At 36.7% G+C, this 20,134-nt stretch overlaps 3 protein-coding genes across 3 annotated transcripts; 2 read left to right on the plus strand and 1 right to left on the minus strand.

The window, feature by feature from the left end:
- The first annotated feature begins 2,156 nt into the window (after window positions 1–2,156).
- On the plus strand, window positions 2,157–3,646 carry LOC126791632 (uncharacterized). Its single transcript, XM_050518108.1, has 3 exons — window positions 2,157–2,373; window positions 2,465–2,565; window positions 2,656–3,646. The coding sequence occupies exons 1-3, from the start codon at window positions 2,233–2,235 to the stop codon at window positions 3,326–3,328; spliced, it is 915 nt and encodes a 304-aa protein (XP_050374065.1). The 5' UTR covers window positions 2,157–2,232; the 3' UTR covers window positions 3,329–3,646.
- A 798-nt stretch (window positions 3,647–4,444) lies between these two features.
- LOC126790749 (uncharacterized) lies at window positions 4,445–8,161 on the minus strand. The gene is made up of 2 exons (XM_050517093.1): window positions 7,523–8,161; window positions 4,445–4,960 (listed from the first exon to the last, which is right to left on the minus strand). The coding sequence occupies exons 1-2, from the start codon at window positions 7,765–7,767 to the stop codon at window positions 4,903–4,905; spliced, it is 303 nt and encodes a 100-aa protein (XP_050373050.1). The 5' UTR covers window positions 7,768–8,161; the 3' UTR covers window positions 4,445–4,902.
- Window positions 8,162–14,879: 6,718 nt separating this feature from the next.
- LOC126791232 (actin-related protein 2/3 complex subunit 2B) lies at window positions 14,880–19,222 on the plus strand. Its single transcript, XM_050517652.1, is given in 12 exon segments — window positions 14,880–14,968; window positions 15,444–15,513; window positions 15,997–16,140; window positions 16,143–16,212; window positions 16,924–17,090; window positions 17,564–17,641; window positions 17,784–17,916; window positions 18,203–18,243; window positions 18,246–18,299; window positions 18,416–18,472; window positions 18,624–18,687; window positions 18,960–19,222. Coding segments are annotated over 12 exon segments (1,128 nt in total). The 5' UTR covers window positions 14,880–14,909; the 3' UTR covers window positions 19,151–19,222.
- Window positions 19,223–20,134: the final 912 nt, after the last annotated feature.

Raw genomic sequence — 20,134 nt, forward strand, 5'->3', positions numbered from 1 at the left:
AACTTGTTAGTCCTTTTTGTGATTAAGAACGGTCTTGCTCAAATAATCAGGTGATTTAGTAATCAGTCGTGCTCAACTCTTTTTTGATTAGATTTAGGCAAAATTGCTAAAATATACTTTGAATTTGGCTTACATTATCAATTTACACTCTGAACTTATAAATGCGAAAATTTACCTCCTTAACTTGGCAAAAACTGTCAATTTGTGGTCACATGTCATGCACATGACAGACATTTTTGTTATTTAATATTTATTTAATTTTAATAACAAAAAACACAAGGAATTTAATATTTGTACAATTATATGTGTTCACTCATTTACTTCATGATATTCTTTCTTTCTTTCTTAACATTTTTTCCCCACTAGTACACTTAACATTCATCATCAATAAATTAAGTGAGGACACAAGACAAAACTCAAATCTCTGAAACGACAAAACCTTGGAAGTAAACTTGACAATTGCTAGAGACTATAGACGTAATTAATTAGTTTTAGTTCTTCACTTATAGTCGTAATTATGCATCGTTATTTTGGAAAAAAAATTATCAAGAAATATAAATATTGTGAAGTGAATGAATGAATGAGTAAATATAATTATACAAAACTTAAATTCCTTGTACATTTTATCATTAAAAAATGAAATAAATATTAAATAACAAAAATGTTCATCATGTGAATGACATGTGACCACAAATTGGATGAAAAATATTAAATTTAATGGTGAGTGTGCAAATCGACAGTTTTTGCCAAATTGAGGAGACAAATTTTCGCATGTACAATTTCGGGATGTAAATTAATAATTTGAACCAAATTCATGATGCATTTTGAGTTTCTATTCATACCTCCTAAAATGGCACTTGGACCTCTATTTTTTTCCTATATAGTTTTGATTTAGTCAATGCATATGAAATTACCAAAAAAACATATAACAATAAAAATACAAAAGGGAAATAATTCTTTACTTATCTATTATAAAATACAAATGTAGATAATTATCTTTTATATTTATTGCTAGACAATCCAAAATGGGATATCAAATTACATTAAATGATTTAATTGATTACCTTCCTTTTTAATAAACATCATTAGTTAAAATTTAATGTCGTCGATGAACATCAAATTGAATGTGGACGATTTAATGTATAAACTATATAACTACTTATAATTTCTCATAAACTTCGATTTGAGCCAAAAAAATAAAACTTGTTCATTAGAGGTTAGAATATTTCATATACATTGATGAAAAAAATCATTAATTAGAGGTTAAAATATTTCATATACGTTGATTTTACCATCAATGAATGAAAAATATAGTTTACCAATTTATTATGAATTTACAAAACGAGTGGAAGGGTGATCTAATTAATTCGAAAAGATAGTTTGTGTGATTATAATGCATTTTTCGAGTTGTATAAAATAAATGAATTTGAAATAGAATAGGAAAGAAATTAATAGATAGTAGTATGATTTGATATATCAAATTAGATAATGGGCATTTTAGGAAAATTTTGGAGGTATAAATAGTATTTTAAGTATTTATAAAAGCAAAATGGAGGTCTACTTAGTAAAGAGGTCTAAATACCATTTTTAGAGGTATGAATAGAAGCTCCCTTTTGACAATGTTGTCTTAAATTTATGTTTAAATTATGAAAAATAAATTAATTAATAATTTCATGACTTCAAATTTGTTGGACTTATAATCGGCAAGACGTATTGGTATTACATACACGAGAGATTCAAACTCGTGTTCTTTATCTCTAAATAATGATCATAAACTTCCTCTAACTAATGTGCTACATCATAATATAATGTAGCTAGATATCAAGCAAGGTTCAACTTCTAGATATCATTCTCAAAAAAGCAAGTTTCAACTAAATCGGACGAAACGAAGAACTGCGGCGGTCAGTAACGTGACCAATGTGTACTCGATCGACATTACTCAAATCTCAAAACATGGCCAACGGCTACCTTGTTCAAGCTTGAAAACATTCAAACAACATGGCTGTCTCTCATTCATAAATTCTCACCAGGCCAAAAGTTAAAACCAAAAATTAAACAAGGTGAGACAAAGCTTTTGTCTTTGTTTCTTTCTTATATTAATCTCGTGCACCCACCAGACACACACACAGCTTTCATCATTGCCACTCTCCAACGTTACTATTTTCAAAAACCGTTGGAGCCCGAATCCTGGTTTAAAATTCCCATGACTACCACCGTCACTTCTCCTTCTATATGAATCTCAGTCCACATTCCTCAGAGACTGAGCTGCAGGGCCTTCTTCTAATGGGGTGCTTCCTTGCCTGCTTTGGCATTTCCAAGAAGCGAAGGAGACGACGACTTTCCAACCGAGTTGCTGCAGCTGGTGGAGACTATGTACATATTCTCTTACTTAATCCTCAGCATCTATTGTTACTTTTCCGGTGAGTGTCACACTAAGCTACATTTGGGTTTATTTTTGCTGCAGAGACGTGGGAGTTATGTAGCATTGGACTCATCATCTCTCGCAATAATCGGACTTGATGGTAGGAAAAGGAGTCTCAATACTGCAGGTTGTAAACTGCTCAGGTCAGTTCTTACTTATATTTTTCCATACATTGTGTTAATATGAGGAGTAGACTTCAGGGTTTATGAGTTTTTGAATATTTGTTGTTCTAGAGACGAGCCGAAAGAGGCGACGAAGATCAGGAAGAAAGTCAGCTTCAATCTGAATGTCCAGACCTACGAGCCTATTTCGAATGATCATGAGTTTTTGGAGAGTGAGGTGGAGGAAGAAGTTGACAACAATGAGCAGGAAGTGTCGAAAAGAAGTTCATCTACGTCAGCATCTAAGAGGGCTTCAACTGCATTGACATCATCAATAGGGTTATTTCCTTCAAACCACAGGTACCAAAATGTGCGAGACAGCTACGACAGCTATGAAGAAGAGGACTATGTAGCAGATGAAGACAGTGATTACGAGGATTACTATGGGGATGATGATTACTGTGATGGTGACAGTGATATAGATGATCCAAGAATGAGCCAAGAAGGGTTTCCTAAGCAAAGCATATCTTCATCTATAAACGGAGAACTGGGATCATGCAGGTGGAATATGAATGTTGAGGAAAATATCCCATATGCACATTCTGTGTTGAGTCCAATTGAGAATTTGAGTCAGTGGAAAGCAGCCAAAGCAAAGGTAGTAGTACCAAAGCAGCAAAAGGAGAATATGCCATCATTTCAAGAACCAATATTTGCATACAGCAGATCAAGTTGCAACCAGTCCAAACCTCTATTGCGAGAAATCCCAGTCCACGCCAGCCTTTCGAGTTGGATAAGGGAAAAATAAGGCAATTTATGGAGAGAATGATCATCAGTCTTTAGCTCAGTTACATTTTGTATATCGAAATTGATCAAGGAGGATATTCCTCAGAAGTTTATTTGAAGCTGCTATTTGGTTCTCTAGCACATCAGGAAGTTCATTTGGGGCTGCCTTTTGGTCCTATAGCTTGCACATTTTGCATAGTGTGATGTTTGGAAGATTGTTGTCTAGGAATTTTGCATCTGATTCTTTCAATTATGTTGTATATGAAGATTTTGTTGGGTAGATTTTCTCAACCGTTTGTGTAAGATTTCAACAGTAAAAGGTTACATAAGTCCTTCCAAATACTTGGTTTGTAATTTACAAAGTGCGAAATACTTTGGAATTTTGATTTCAACTCTAAGATTATAGTTATTTGTGTTTGGTGTTGGCTATGAGTTGGTGGAATGGTTTCTCAGATTCTTTATGCCTAATCATTCAGCATAGAGAGTACATCATATGTCCAATGATACTTGGTTTGTAATTTACAAAGTGCGAAATACTTTGGAATTTTGATTTCAACTCTAAGATTATAGTTATTTGTGTTTGGTGTTGGCTATGAGTTGGTGGAATGGTTTCTCAGATTCTTTATGCCTAATAATGCAGCATAGAGAGTACATCATATGTCCAATGATGAAGCATATAATCATAAGTGGGTATAGATTCGCTATTAATATATGATGTAGAAGCAGTCAATTCATAAAAACAATTTCAACTAACATTTTAAGGATAATAATTTCAACTATAATTCTTAGAATAACTCAAGCTCTACAAAGCTTTTCTACATATGAAGTCAATCATTGAGAGCCTCAGAATTTATTTTGGCTTTTTCACTTTATTGGAGCTACTACTGGTAAGTGGTAACTGGAATATTCGAATTTCTATCAATGAAACAAATAGCAAAATAATTGCACCTCACCCTGAGCGATATAACCACATGCTATTCTCGCAGGAACATGCAAATCCACTTTGTTCAAATTATAGATTTCTTTGGCTTATGGTCATAGTTTCATTTCATAGTCGGATTGCATATGGATATATATTCGTTCTTTCTTTCCAGTTTTGAAGGAGTAAATTAGGGGAAAAAAGCACAGAATTGAAGAACTTTAACTGAACAAGATGTCAAAGTAACCTGTTATTGTAAAATACATACATAAAAGCTTGTAATATGCACGGTAAAGCTTGAAGGAAACAAAAGAGAAAAACAAGAGAAGAGAAAAAAACAAAAATCAAAAGCATACATTAACTGTATTTAGTATAATACATATATTCTGGACACCGTATTGCTTTTATCCCTATCTGTTTTCTTTCCCGGAAGATGGCTCTAATTCAATTTGAATTTCTTGCTGTAATACGGCCCAGTGCAATGTAACCTTAAAAAAATGGCACTATGGACTTGCTGCAAAACATGGGAGACTGCCTTGTCTTGGTTTCAGGACTTTGGTCCATCCTTAACACAGTTAAAACGGAGCCAACTTGTACAGAATCATCAAAATCAGCTTGAATAGAATGCCTAGTTGATTTATGCAGCAGACATCCGGACTTGATTTACTGAATGATATCTACATAATCAAACATATGCAAGTATCTACATCTTCGTCATCAGAGTCACTAACATCGCTGCACATAAACAGGAAACAAAGGTGAGTGACTAGAAAAACAATTGAACACTCGGGCAATTAATATTGCAAAAAGGTACTCTTAGTCTTGTTTGTCATTTCCTTTTCTAATTTTTACAGGTACAAGTAGATAGGCCACTGACTATTAATTTTAATGTAGGAAACGTTAACAGGGTAAAAAGTTGCTTCTTATGAAAATCAAACACTGCCTCGTATAAGCTGGCAATTGTTGGCTACATCAAGAGACATTTCAATGCAAGGATTCTCCAGAATTCCAGACATACAGTATTAGGTTTTTTGTAATACACCATAGAGATGAAGGAACCCATTGTCTCAGTCTTAGACTCTCAGTAGTCACATGACAAGCCAAAATGATACACTGATACAGGGCTCATAAGTGGGATAGAAGACTATGTTCTTAATTATCCAAATACCACATCACACAGTAAGAACTCAGAAACATGTCAATCTGTACGCATAGCCATACGAAACATCATATTGACTAGCTGATGTTTTGTACTGAAAAATGCAATCCTACTCGCAAAAATGGCCAGTCCCTATTTTCCCCTAATTTTCACTCGCAATATGTTATGATTTTAAAACAGTTAGTTCAAGCTTTATGAATGAACTGCTCTAAGCATATAAGAAATATTTTAATTTGATACAGCAGTTTAACTTAACAACCAAAGACCACAACAATGAGTCTTCTAAAGGCGCATAACTTAGCTCTAGAACCTATGAGCTGAGAATCAATGTTCAAGATGACCAAGACCCATAGGGTTTAGACTTAATTGCCACTGGTCTGTTTTAACTTCCTATCTTTCAGTCTTTTCTCCAAATCCTTTGGTAATTATCACAAGCACATCTATTCACACACATACATGTAATTAACAATATGATACTTACATTCTAAAAGGTGAGGTTCTTAATGAGATAAAAGTACGCTTATCAGATGACAAGACCTTCAGCACTGAAAACTATTTCCTTAGGAAGTGATCTATAACAAATAATGACTGCCAAGATGGAAATGATGCTGTGTTGTGCAGTCCTTTGTGGAATTTATAGACTGACACGAAGAGAACACCTAATTATTCAACCAACCAACACTGGGCACAAGTGTAACCTCACTAACCTGAAATGATGATTCTTAATGTTACTAACCTTCCAGCTCAACATTAAATAAATCTTTGAGGGCAGGAAGAGTAGATTACAACAACTCATGTATGAGAGCAATATCCAGTCAAGTAATTAGGTGAACTGCAATGGGCTGAAAATTTCACATCAGATGCTAAAGATAATACTGTGGTCCATTCTAAATGATGCAAAGTCTCTTTTTGAAAGATCTTATGCCAACAGAAAATTTCAATAACAAAGGAAGATACCACAGATTTACCAAAAAAAAAAAGGAAAAAGAAAAAAGGAGAATACTGGTCACAGGGTAGATGCCTGTAAATTAAAATGAAAATGCCAAATTCAAGAAGGGTAGTTGACTGGGAATGTCATCAGACGAGACTAATGAAAAAGAATGGACCCTGTATATGAATAATGCTGGTTGTTAAAATTAGAAATAGTTGTCATCATAGGTAAAAAAACAATTAATGAGAAACCAACGTGGTGAACTGTGGAACCCTCTGCAATACAACACCCCGAATAAAAGAAAAAACAAAGTAAACTACCATCATAAATTAGGACAGGTCAGGGTTCCATGTTTTCTTAATAAGGTTGAAATACGTGAGATTGGCCTGGGTCTATGTTTTGTTTTGATGTACGAAAAAAGATCAACTGGTTACCGGAATTCACTCCTAACAAATTCCCTGAAATGGGTTTTATAAAATATGGCATCCAAGAATTCCAAATTCACAAAACGTGGCAGTTTAGAAACATTATATTCTGTGTACGTTACATGAATACTATGTCTGTGCAAAAATGTAATTTTGGGTACCACTTTTGGTAAATTCCTTTAATTATCCTCTGACCAAAGCGTAAATCCTAAAGAGGAGAAACCCACCATTACTGTAAGACGGTTATACTAACCAAACCAGTTATTCTTGTACCTACGCTAGCTGACAGAACATTGCAATTGAAAGGGTACACTGACCCCCACCTGTAATTTTGATTCCTAAGTCTAGCCAATTAATTCAATAATGGATCATGCCAAAGAAAAGTAGCTTTGTTAGAAAAACACAGATAGGTTAAGCTCAAGCACTTAAGAATTGATCAATCCAGCTTAACAAATCTAAGAAATAAAACATGATAAATTAAGGCCTTCCAGTTTTGAAAGTGTCGATCAATTGATTCAATTCAGATATACTCAACACTTTAACACGGCCAAAAAAAGCAAGCTGTCTCCATATTCCAAAATAAGAACGAGAACACTTCCACAAATTTCACATAACATATCAGCATCGAGCATAATGCAAACCTGATCTAGGCAAATTCTAAGCTGCACAAAAGTTCATATTATAACAAATATCGAGAACCAATTACCAAAGCTCAAACAAGTAAAACTAAACTACACAAGCACAACCACAACAAATATCAACAACCATATAAGCAACATTACCTCGGCTCATACTCTAACACCTCAACAAGCTTATTCCCATTCCTATCATTCCACTGCACTTTCCTCCTCGTCTTATTCGTCTTCCTCGACATCCCTCCTTTCCTTGGCGCCAACAATGTATTCGACTCACCATCCTCATCCCCATTCGCCATTTCCTCAGCCTTCCCACACTCCCCACTACTCCTCAAACTCACCTCCTCACCTCCATTTTGCTCTTCCTCCTCCTTCTTCCCATCCGCCTCCATTAACAGCCCCACCCCCAAAAGCCTCAACCTTTCCGCCAGCTCAAACCCCAATAATCAAAACCCAGCTCCAAAATCACCTCAAATCCCCAAATCAACCCAAACCAACAAAAACCCCCAAAATTTTGTCGAACTCAGAAACCCTAACCCTAAAGGTCGGATCTTTCCCGTCGCCGGGGACGTGAATCGCCGTTGCCCGAAAAGTCAACGACCATCGGAGCTCCAATTGCAATGGGTACAGATTGGAATTCACCAAAAATGAAGGACTAATTCAAATTTGGGGAGAAATCGAAACCCTTAATGAAGAAGAAGAAGAAGAAGAAGAAGCAGTTGGGGATTTTTTTTGAGTTTCAGAGATGGGTTTTAGATCCTTCTTCTTTTCTCCCCAATCGAAATTGGGTGCCAACTTAATAATTATAATAATGAGAGACACAAAGCAAAGGCTCTGTTTTTTATTTATTTTGGTTCTGAATGAGACGGGTCAGCTGGAAATAGTAACCGAACTCTTCCTTTATTTGCAGAGCTCAGTTTCATCTAATGATCTCTATATATATTTTATTTTCTAGAGTGACACGTAAGGTGAGAACACAACGTGGTGAAAATGGATTGGATAGTAGGGTAGTTAATGTCGTTGTGACAGAGGAAATGGCGGCTGTTGTAAGTAGATATACGGCGGAGGTTCTTCAGTTCACTTAGTGGACCTTCACCCACTATTAATATAACACAGCATGAGAGCGTGCAATGAACTCTTATTACCATTTCAATAATATGTAATATATATTAAACTCTTTAACTCTTATTATTCACTCAAGTATTATTTATGAGATATAGGGGTGGGCGCAAGTCGAAAATTCATGAATTTTCTATCGTAGCCATATCTCAATGTAGTAATCATATCCTAAGTTATTCAAATTTCATATTTGCAATATAGTTGGTTTACAAATATGTACACTTACAAATAACCTATTAAACCATTTAAACAAGTCATACCACATTAGTAGGCATGTTGTTATTCAAATGATTACAATTCACAATTGGTGATTTTGATTATTGGGTGTGAATCACGATGGTGAAATATGACTAGGGTAACAAATTAATAAAAAAATTATCATTGTTGAGTCTCAATCAATACATTTTACCATAAACACAATTGATCTGTATAGGAGATCCACACCACATATACAATCAAGTTTATAATCCCATGGTATTAAATAAATTACGCTACCAGTGAGTATGCTAGTATTTTTTGGGTTTTTTCGGAGATTCAAACAACGTAGTAAGATTTTTATCCACTCGTGTAAAAGTTCTAGTCACACAAAATAATTTTTATGACATTGTTCTTAATGAGTATTATCCAAAGAAGTAGTTTAAAAGTAAATTTACATCTGGACCGTTGATTAAATTCATCGCAAGATCTCAACCGTCATTTGGGTGACATCAGGTTGAGAAGGAGGATTAACCACTATCAGATGTAGTTTCGTTTTGATAGAATGATAAAGGAAGAAGAGATAGGTGGGGACCATGTGCAGATTTTTGAAACAAGAATATCATATTTGCATAGGGCGCGCGTGGTGTTTACTTTAGTTCAATAACACACGAACAAAACTCAGTTGGTCAAATAAAAGGATTGACCTAAATTTGTGGTTGTGGTGCTGTCACGTTAGTAAAATTTATTGACTGTGAACCTTCACCCATTGAAGGGAAGAATTTTCAGATATACGGACACTAAAAGGTAAAGGAATTGGCGGCTTCTGGTAACTAACTACCCTTTTTGTTTTTGTCTTTAATGTAAGGTAACTACGTAGAAAACTCACAATTTGTTGCGGCTCAGTAATGAACACATGAGGATTTAGTTTGATTTTGCTACTTACTAACTCTCTAATACAACTCAAATGGTTTCTATCTCACTCTGATTAATATTAAAAAAAAGATCATGAGGTTTCTAGATAGTTTTTTGTTGGTAATAAAAAAATAATAATAAGGAAGTTTCTAGATAGTTAGAAAACAAAATTAAGGTGGTCCTTTTGGAAAATGAGAGTTTAATATGCATGAATGAGTTATGAGTACATAAATAAGGAGGTTCTTTAGGTTGTGACGAACCACCACTTTTTCAAAATTTGTCCACACACGACTACTCTATCTGTCCATATGAAACTTGAGATATATGAACAAACATAAAAAAAAAACCCCTCTTATATGTGACTTTAATCTTCTTTTTAATTTTTTTTTATCTTCGATTTTCTTTGTAATCAACTACATCGATATATTATACATAGCATCTCTAAAAAATAATGTGTTTTTGCTTTTCTCTCGAAATCCAAATTCGGATGCTGCATCTCTTTGAATTCCAATACTGTGTGGCGAGCAAATTTGTCTATTTTCTATCTTCACAAGATTTTTTTAGGGTGTGCAACGTTTTATTACATATTACATAGCTTTGTCTCATAATCACTGCATCTCCTATAAAGCGTCAATATCATTACATTTTTTTCTTCATTGATGTAATTTGGTAAGGAATTAGGCGATGACATTCAATAGCCAACTCTTCTGGTTTAGGGTTTTCAACAAGCATCTCCCAAGGCCCCAATCCCCCAACTTTATTTCCCTAGCTTGGCCGAACGTACTAACTGCTGCTGGCCACATAATATATTTACAAAATTGGCATTCAACTGGGATCGAATTCTGTAATAACCCTAAAATTTCAAAATAATATTTGGTTCAATTTAAATTCTTTTAAGTTGTGAAGTTTGATTTAAAAACGAATGTGATGGTTGCGATACTTTGAAACGAAAAACGGAAACGTTTTAGGAACGATTATTCGAAAAACGTTACGTTTCCGAACGATTTTATCGACTTTTATTCCGTCACTCGGTTGCGAAAACTTTCTTCATGAAAGTTGTAGAGCTCGTCGATACGAGTTCGTGAGTATGTGACGCGTCCGAAACGGATATCGTACGTAAAAGTTATTCGCGTCGGAAGTTAGTTTCCGATTTGGAAACTAGTATAAAAAGGATTTTTTTTAACTAGGGTTTCCATAACAGGAAACCCTTCATTTCCGCCGCTCTCTCTCTCTCTCTCTCTCTCTTTCTCTCTCTCTCTCTCTCTCTCTCTCTCTCTCTCTCTCTCTCTCTCTCTCTCTCTCTCTCTCTCTCTCTCTCTCTCTCTCTCTCTCTCTCTCTCTCTCGGCCCGACTCTCCTTCTTCCCCCTTCGAATTCCTCTCGCCGATCTGCCACCACCAGCTCTCCGTGGCCTGCACCGCCTAGTTCATCGACTTCGCGAGGACCTAGGCAGTCACCCTCCAGCCTGCCAGCACGTCGCCCCGTGAGGACCCCCGACGTCGCCACAGCCTCTGCAAGTCGCAGCGCCGATCCTCCTCGCCACCACCGTGCTCAAGGCGAGCTCTCCATCATCGAATTGAGGTGAGGGTTAGCCTAATTAGGTTGTTTAGATGTTTGGGTGTGATTTTTGTGGTGGTTGATTCATGTTTGAGGAGATCGGAGAAGGAGGATTTTGGAGAGAGATGCCGCCGCCTTAGGCGGCGCGTGTGGGCGTGTAGAGGGGGCTAGGCACGGTGTGAGGTCGTGGGGAGGAAGAGGAGGAAGAAAAGGAGAGATTTGGGGCGGCGGTGGCGTGTCACGCGCCGTTGGTGGCGTCGGCGAGTGAGCCCCACGCGCGGCCTGCCGGCGGGTGGCGCGTGTGCCCCACGCGCCGCCACATGCGGCGGTGTGACAGTGTTTCCGATAGGGGTATTTTGGTAATTTATTTAAATGTAAATGTAAATTTTATTTACTACGGTAAATGTAATTAATTTTTTACCTGCGGTAAATGTAAATATAAATTACTTTCAGTAAATGTAAAAAGTAATTTGTAAAAGGTAATTAGTAAATTTTATTTACTAAGATTGTATTTACATTTAAATAGTACGTATACGTACAGAAATACGTAAATAATATTTATACGTACAGAAATACGTATATAATATTTATACGTACAGAAATACGTATATAATATTTATAAGTACAGAAATACGTATATAATATTTATACGTACAGAAATACATATTATTGTGTATTTGTACGGTAACCGTGAATAGTAACACTGGACAGTAACTTCGTAAAAACCGAAGATTGCTGAACAGTAACCGATTATTACTGTTTCGGCATTTAAAGGTTTACGAAACGATTCTAAATTCTTTTCTTATCTTTTCAAGGTGATCGTTAATTCGAGGAAAGGAATTATCATCGGGAATTGTGGAATTACGCTCGAGTCGATAAGGTGAGTAAAATCTCACATATTTATGAATCTACCCTCGCGGTGATTCAATATTTTGCAAGAGTATTTAATAATGAATTACAAACATGTATACAATATAGTGGGCTACATATATACTGTATAAAAGGTAATAAGTACATATATATATAGTTCATTATGTTATATACTGTTATTAATCCATTAGAAATGGTCATTTCAATGACGCGAAATTGTGTAGTGAGCATGTGTTTGTGAAATATGATATGTATAGGATATAGTGGACTATATATATATTGTATAAATGGTAAATAAGTACGAATATATATAGTTTGCTATATAATATACTGTTATGATTTTTATTGTGATTATATCGAGCATAATTCTGAAACGTACAATATGATGTGTGATTATTGTACGTGATTTTAACACGGAGATTGTTAAAATATGTGATTTGTCTTCGGACGTGATATTTGGTACAATATGATGTGAGATTATTGTACATGTGTGGCAAGGCGGAACCTAGCCTTTGGCCGGGCGAAAGTTACGATACAGTTAGAGCTCTAGTCTGTCTGCCTTAGTACTGCATGTGAGGTAACAGGTGGTTATCTGCTCATGGGTACTCAGTTTATTTGGATGTTGGGTAGCGGGTGGCTATCCAATATCAGCGGTGTATTACGAGAGGGGTAACAGATGTGTACCAGCGTTCTTGGTACCCGTATTATAAATGCATTTGGGTAACCAGAAGGGTTACTTAATTTTCTCATGAGCGTTTCATTTCATATTCTTTTGGGACAACCAGATGGGCTGTCCATTGACTCATGAGGGCATTTATATTGTTGATTTTTGATTTTTCGTATATTTTGATATGCGAATTATATTTGATTTTACTCATACGAGCTATAAGCTTACCGGGTTTGTGTTTACAATCCCGGTGCACCAATTCGATGGTGTAGGGGATAATTCCGCAGGTGCTGATTAGTGGAGGTTGAGTGACGACTACAGAGGCTCGAAGTCGTTCGTATCCTACTGTGGTGAGGTTTTAGCGTGGACTTGTGTGCGAGAATTTGTGTACTTTTATTTGTGAGATTTGTGAGTGATTTGTGAGGATTATTACATTTCCATTTTATGTATGGATTATAAATTTGGGTTGTAATAATTGGTTGTCTGAGTTGTATTGAGAACTCAGAATTGATCCGCTGTTACACTTTAATGATTTCGAATTATTTGAGATTATTTTGTGTTTAACGACTTTAGAATTTTGAGTTTTTAAGCTCGAAATTTTGGGGTCGTTACAGTGGGTATCAGAGCCTAAGTGCGTATTTGGCGATTTTCAATATCATCCGGGAGCGATGATCCGACTGCAGGCGGGCACCCATCACATGCTCCTCGGTATTGATATGTCGTCGGGTACGCGAGAGTGTTTTAGGAGCCATACCTAATGGTTTGGTCCTCTGAGAAGTATCGTGATGATACTTCGATGATTCATTTTATCCTGAAATTTCATATTAATACCTATTGAATCTGTTTTAGTTGAATTCGAGATTTCACAAGTATTGACTAAGTGTTTCGTTGTTTGAAGGTGATGAACGCTGATAAGGGCCGAGGACGGGCGAGAGGCCGAGGTCGAGGTAGGACCACAGGCCGAGTCCGCAACGTGGAGAACCTTTATGAGGAGGCTACTCCACAGGAAGAGCAGGTTGAGCCTGCTGCGGCGGTTAGAGATGATGGACGAGTGTTGAAGCTGATCAAGGATATCAATGCACTGTCAGCGCCTACTTTTCATGGTGGACTAGATCATATGGTAGCTGATCATTGGATCGAGGGCATGGAGACATATTTTGAGATGATAGAGTGCACATCGATGGAGAAGAGAAAGATAGCTACTTTCTTTCTAAGAGATGATGCTCTAGACTGGTGGAAGAGCATGAGACAGACAGTGGATGTGGCTACATTCACATGGGAGGGTTTCACTGGCCTTTTCCGAGAGAAATACTTTCCAGTCTCCGTACAGGAGAACATGGAGCTTGATTTTCTGGCACTGGTACAGGGAGACATGACCGTTAGAGAGTATGATGCTCGATTTTCGCAGCTGTACCGGTATGTCAGGCCTATGAGTGCGATCTCTTTGGCTCAGAAGTATCTACGTGGGCTGAAGCAAGAGTACAAGACCATGATATCAGTCCTTTGCCTGACTTCGAGGGAGCAGATATTTGAGAGTGCTGTGAGCTTGGAGCAAGCAGAGAAGACTCAAGCAGGTGATGTGGGGAAAAGAGATGCAAAGGGAAAAGGCAAGGCAGTCTATACAGGCAGCGAGCACTCAGGGCCGAAGGATAGGTCATGGAAGAGGCCAAGATCCCACTATCAGGCCCCGACAAGGGCACCACCCCTAGCTATCAGAGCAGCACCAGTCAGACCATTAGCAGCAGTGAGGTGTTATGGCTGCAATGAGATGGGACATTACGCTTCAGCATGTCCGAAACCGAAGAGAGCAGGCTGCCACCGGTGCGGGCAAGTGGGACACATAGCTCGAGATTGTACCCGACCACTTCCGGGTAGACAGGAACGGCCGCAGAGACAGCTACTAGCAGGCCAAGCTAGAGTGTTCGCAGTGGGTCAGCGAGACACAGGGGTGGAAGGTACATTATCACTTTTTGACTACCTTGCTAGAGTACTGTTCGATACGGGAGCATCGCATTCATTTATTGCTAGTTCGGTAGTGGAGATGCTAGGATTGATTCCTACACCTCTTGGGAACGCTTTATGTGTCACTTCGCCCCTCGGAGTGTCACTTTCTCTCAGTATGGTGTTATATACAAAAAAGCATGTAACATTGTATATAACACACCATACATGCTACCACTTATTTGTGATGAGAAAGTGAATATCTCTCAGTATGGCATATTTAGAGAGGGCCTCTCCAGCTTTGAAGGAAATCCTGCTCAAACTATACCGGTAAGTACATTTCAGTTTTCGTTCTCACATTGCCGGAATAGGAGGGGGATCTATATGTGCTACCTAGATACATAGTCAGCAAGCATGTAGGGCTACTAATCATACCTAATAATCTGTCTTAAATAGTTACATAGATGTTAAAATGATAACCATGCTTGCAGTTTACCCATATTAATGAACTTGCTTTATGATCACCAAACAATGGGTATCACTGACTTTCAATAAAACGTCTACCATTATAAGAGAAACTTGTTATAGTCATTACGGTTTGAATATGATATGGTTCCAATTTTCAAAGTGAATAACTTTCTATGCTTATGAGGAAAATAAAGATTTAAACTCTGAAAGCAGAGGCATATATTATAGTCTCGATATCTTTGTTTTTGATATGCTGAGTAATGAAAATGAAGGATACAATCAAAAGCTCAAACCTCAGTGATCGTGCAATACTGATACTTTACTGTTGCTTTCACAGCAGTGCCGACAAGTCCACAGAGATTGATCATCACTTGTATGAATTTGGGTCTGTGGAATACCATATCCAGGTACACAACTCTACAGTATGCCCAAAATATATGTGGATCATTGTGTTCACTTTTCCCTGTTGAGCTTCAGTTTCTGCTTCCTTACCTATAGACTATAGCAGCCTTCGATAGAACAACATTAAACAGATGGTTGAAATTGAATATCATGATAAGTACCGCAGCATATATGAATTTCAAAGCTACTTAGTCAATGTGAAGTTTGTGAATCACACTGAGGATAGAGGTATGTAGTAAAACTTATATCGTGATCTAATATGCATATGTCAGACACAATGCATGATAATGAAAACTAGCTGTAAAAGAGTTAAATGCACTTTCTTTTTACAACAACATAGGAAACTAGGTTCTCATTTTCCTTTCAAATCCAATCTTTGTGAAATGCCTTAGTACGTTAATAATTGGTGATCGTAGTAAACAAAGAAATTTATAAATTTCAGAAGCTCTTTTGAGAACCTTCCTGATTTTTATCCTGTAATGTAACAGTCATCAACTTCAGATGAATACAATACATACTTGTCAATATCAACTCCACTACTTTCCCAAGAAGTCCTATTGCCATATGGGATTTCACTTCATACCAAACAGATGGTAACAGCAATTTGTCCTGATGTTATTGAGATCATGGAACCAGGCAACCAGCAAAAGAAGGATACCAGCTAACCTTAAAGCTTGATTTTTCTATACTGCCAAACGGGAAAGGTTTGATGACCCTTCATGTTGCCTCATCAATACTTACAAACATTTAATCATATTATCTGTTAAGATATGGATATATTTTTCTTCATAAGTAGTATGCATCGACTGCTTTGCTGTTACATTAGCACTTATGTTTTCAGTAAATCAGGAATTAGTTCATTAAACAGAAACTCTGACATAATAGAACCAACCGCCAAGTATTTTTAAATCCTGTTTAGATGCATACATGAGAGGAGAGATGATGAAACAAGCTAATGAACAACAGGGTGGACTGGAAACTTATAAGAATTTGATACAGAAGAGAAAAACAGCAAAAGAGTCTAATCTTACGTTTTTACTCTTATCACATTAAAAAGAAAGAACTAAAAGCAGATTGTTGACCTTGGATAGTCGCTTTGTATCACTTGTGGAGGCATCATTTTTCGAACTTTGTAGTACTCCAGACATACAGGAGCAAGTTTCTTTAGTCCTTTGCAACGCAAACTTATTTGAAATAACCATCTGGGATTACTGAAATAATCGATCATATCGTAATCTGTGGATCACTGTAGACGACTAGCATTCCTTTTCTTCCAACTAGTAGGTTGGCTAAAGGAGCCTAAGGAAATTATGAAAATGCATTGAACAGAAATCAGTATGCCGAAAGAGTTATTCAATAAATTAATGAGCATATTATTCATAATTCTATTTATGAACTTCATTTTCTTTCTCCAGATTCTTTAAAGATAATACCTGAACTTTCTGCTGTGCAAGCAACAATATTAAGTTCTCAGCTGAAAGAAATTTTGACGAATGTCAATTCCCACGATTCATTTCAAGGGATGTATAAGCCAATCAAGCTTGTGTATCGCCCAAGTGAGCCTTTCTTCATCATTAGACAGGTAATAAGGTACTGATAGACAAAATGGTAGAGCAGAATAAAAATGCTTGTCACTTGAAAGATGAACACACATGCAGTAGCAATGATATGTGAGGTTCTTATGCCATATGTATTTGTAATCCACATGTTCATAATTGCTTCATGTGAGCTGGTGTAAGTCCTAATGAATTATTGTACCGAGTCAGAGGCTTAGCTAGACACATTTAATTCCTTATATCGATCAAAAGGGTCTTTCTAGCATATTGAGAAATTTCCAGAAAATGAGAAATGCAGTCAGAAACATGAGATAATTAAATGTCTATACCTGATTTAAATCTATGCATTTCTAAGACGGCTACATTGATACATTTATTTAGCATGGCCAAAAACCACCCTACCTGATCATAAATATGCAGTAAACGAATTTTAGTTAGATTTTCAGCAACTATATATGCATGAGCTTCTCTGATCAGTTATTTATTTTCGGTTTTGCAGCCACAGAAAATCATAGCAGTATTCCCAATACAATTTAAAGACAAGCCAGATGTTATAATAGCAACAACCTTCTTTCAGGTCTCTGGTTTAGATAGTGAACTACAGATTTTTCTATCAAGACTACTGATTAGATGACAGCTCTATAGCTAATCCTTGAAATAATGTTTTTTTTTTCTTTTTCATCGATTTTCTGTTTTCATCACCTTCTGGGGAATGACAGGAGCTGATGGATGTTGGAAGCTCTGAAAAATGGGCCAAAGCACCTCATTGTTGCTGGTCACCAATTCCACCTCCAGAGTTAAGAGGGGAACTTTTTGAAGATTTGAGCACTACAGGAGGATTTGTGTCTTTTGGTATATGCATATTCCCCAATATTTTTAATGCAAAAACCACATAAGTAATTAAATGATAGTCTACACATATACGAACAGAAAGTGCTTTAGAACTTCCCTACTGATTATCCGGCAATAAGTTACAATGGAAGAGCAATCACCTTTTTTTAATCCCATAACTTGCTGGTTTGAATTATTACACCAGCTACAGTAATCTCTTTAGACTTTTAGTTATGACTTGTTTTCCACATACAAGATAAAGATTGAGTAGACTCACCTAAGCCATTTGGTATTAACTGATTTACAGAGATTTACCCGCGGCATGTCAAAGGTAAAAAACTCCACAGTATGGCACAGTATGGAGCTTATTGAATTTCTATGCCTATGTTAAATTCCATGTAAAGGTAACATTCTATCTTATTCTGTGTGTGTTTTTCTTTGCCGTGAATATTATCCGCTATATATTTTAGATAGGTAATTAGATTTATTACACCTTTAGCTGACTAGATTATCTAAACAGAGTGCCAGAAGTTTTATCCAGAGAAGGATGAGAAAGCGTTTGGAGGGATTTGTTGAGGTACTGAACAGATATACATGTTTAGATACTAAAGCAACTCAAGACTTACTGTGTGCAGTATAGTTTCTCTTTCCTTGTGTCATATTTAAGACATTTTTGATCACTTACCCTAATAGAAAAGAACATTAACCTGCGTTCTACACACTTGCAGCTCCTTCATAAGCCCAACATAAAAGTAGAAGATGAGGAAAAGAAGCGAAGCGGCAAGGTTCGAGGTATATTGAGCTTATATCCTTAAAAATCACAATTAGTAGGACTATAATAGAGCTATCAAGGAAAGAGATGACCAGTAAAAAAATTATCATATGGTGGCTAGCTGATGAGTGATGACTTCAGCTTCTAATAGACAACCTAGATAAACTCATCAACTAAATCTTTGATTATATAAATTGCTTATGTTGCAGAACTAGGATGCACTAGTACTTAACATCATTGCAAGTTTAAGATCTGATTATAACTCATCGTTGATACACTAAAGCAAATGCAGGATTCAAGTGTACGATAAGGATAGCCAATCTACCAAAACTTACTGGCCTTAAACAAAGATGTAATAAATTCAGCAGGACCATCAAGAGAATCCGATCCCGGATTAGAATCCATGGATTCAGTCGATTTCGTCACCGATGGTTGAAAATCCCAAAGTTCACATCTTCAATGGGATACACCAGACTACAGTAACTTCACTTTTATCATCCTTATGGTAAAGAAGCATTTCAACTACTGCTACTTATATATATAGAATGAATAAAAATTCAGCCATATTAATATATATATTTTAACGACCCTAAAATTTCGAGCCTAAAAACTCAAAATTTCAAAGTCGTTAGAACACCAAAAACAATCTCAAGAAGTTGAAATCATTTAACATGCACAGCGGATCATCTCTGAGTTCCAAATACAACTCAGTCAAACCGATTATTACAAACCAAATTTATAATTCGACATTACAATATGATGGAAAATGTAATAATCCTCACAACTCTCACAAAGCTCACAAATAAATTCACTCAAATTCTCACACAAATCCACGCCAGAATCTCACCACGAACAGGATACGAACGACTTCAAATCTCCGGAGTCGTCACTCAATCTCCGCTAATCAATACCTGCGGAATTATCCCCTACACCATTTGAATTGGTGCACCGGGATTGTAAACACAAACCCGGTAAGCTTATAGCTCGTATGAGTAAAATGACAATACAGTTCGCATATCAATATATACGAAAAATCACAATCAACAATATAAATGCCCTCATGAGTCAATGGACGGCCCATCTGGTTGTCCCAAAGAAATATGAAATAAAACGCTCATGAGAAATTAAGTAACCCTTCTGGTTACCTAAATGCATTTATAATACGGGTACCAAGAACGCTGGTACACATCTGTTACCCCTCTCGTAATACACCGCTGATATTGGATAGCCACCCGCTACCCAACATCCAAAACAATCTGAGTACCCATGAGCAGATAACCACCCGTTACCTCACATGCAGTACTACGCTGATATTGGGTAACCACCCGCTACTCAACATCCAAAACAATCTGAGTACTCATGAGTAGATAACCACCCGTTACCTCACATGAAGTACTATGGCTGACAGACTAGAGCTCTAACTGTATCGTAACTTTCGCCCGGCCAAGGCTAGGTTCCGACTTGCCA

Source organism: Argentina anserina, chromosome 4 (genome assembly GCF_933775445.1).
Source record: "Argentina anserina chromosome 4, drPotAnse1.1, whole genome shotgun sequence".
NCBI lineage: Eukaryota > Viridiplantae > Streptophyta > Magnoliopsida > Rosales > Rosaceae > Argentina > Argentina anserina.

Excerpts from the sequence above, each read along its gene's own strand:
- LOC126790749 (XM_050517093.1), bottom strand. The coding sequence starts at position 7,767 with ATGGAGGCGGATGGGAAGAAGGAGGAGGAAGAGCAAAATGGAGGTGAG. Across the intron at positions 4,961-7,522 it reads GTGTTAGAGTATGAGCCGAG|CGATGTTAGTGACTCTGATG; the intron begins GTAATGTTGCTT and ends GTTTATGTGCAG.
- LOC126791632 (XM_050518108.1), top strand. The coding sequence starts at position 2,233 with ATGAATCTCAGTCCACATTCCTCAGAGACTGAGCTGCAGGGCCTTCTT. Across the intron at positions 2,374-2,464 it reads CTGCAGCTGGTGGAGACTAT|AGACGTGGGAGTTATGTAGC; the intron begins GTACATATTCTC and ends TTTTTGCTGCAG. Across the intron at positions 2,566-2,655 it reads GCAGGTTGTAAACTGCTCAG|AGACGAGCCGAAAGAGGCGA; the intron begins GTCAGTTCTTAC and ends TTGTTGTTCTAG.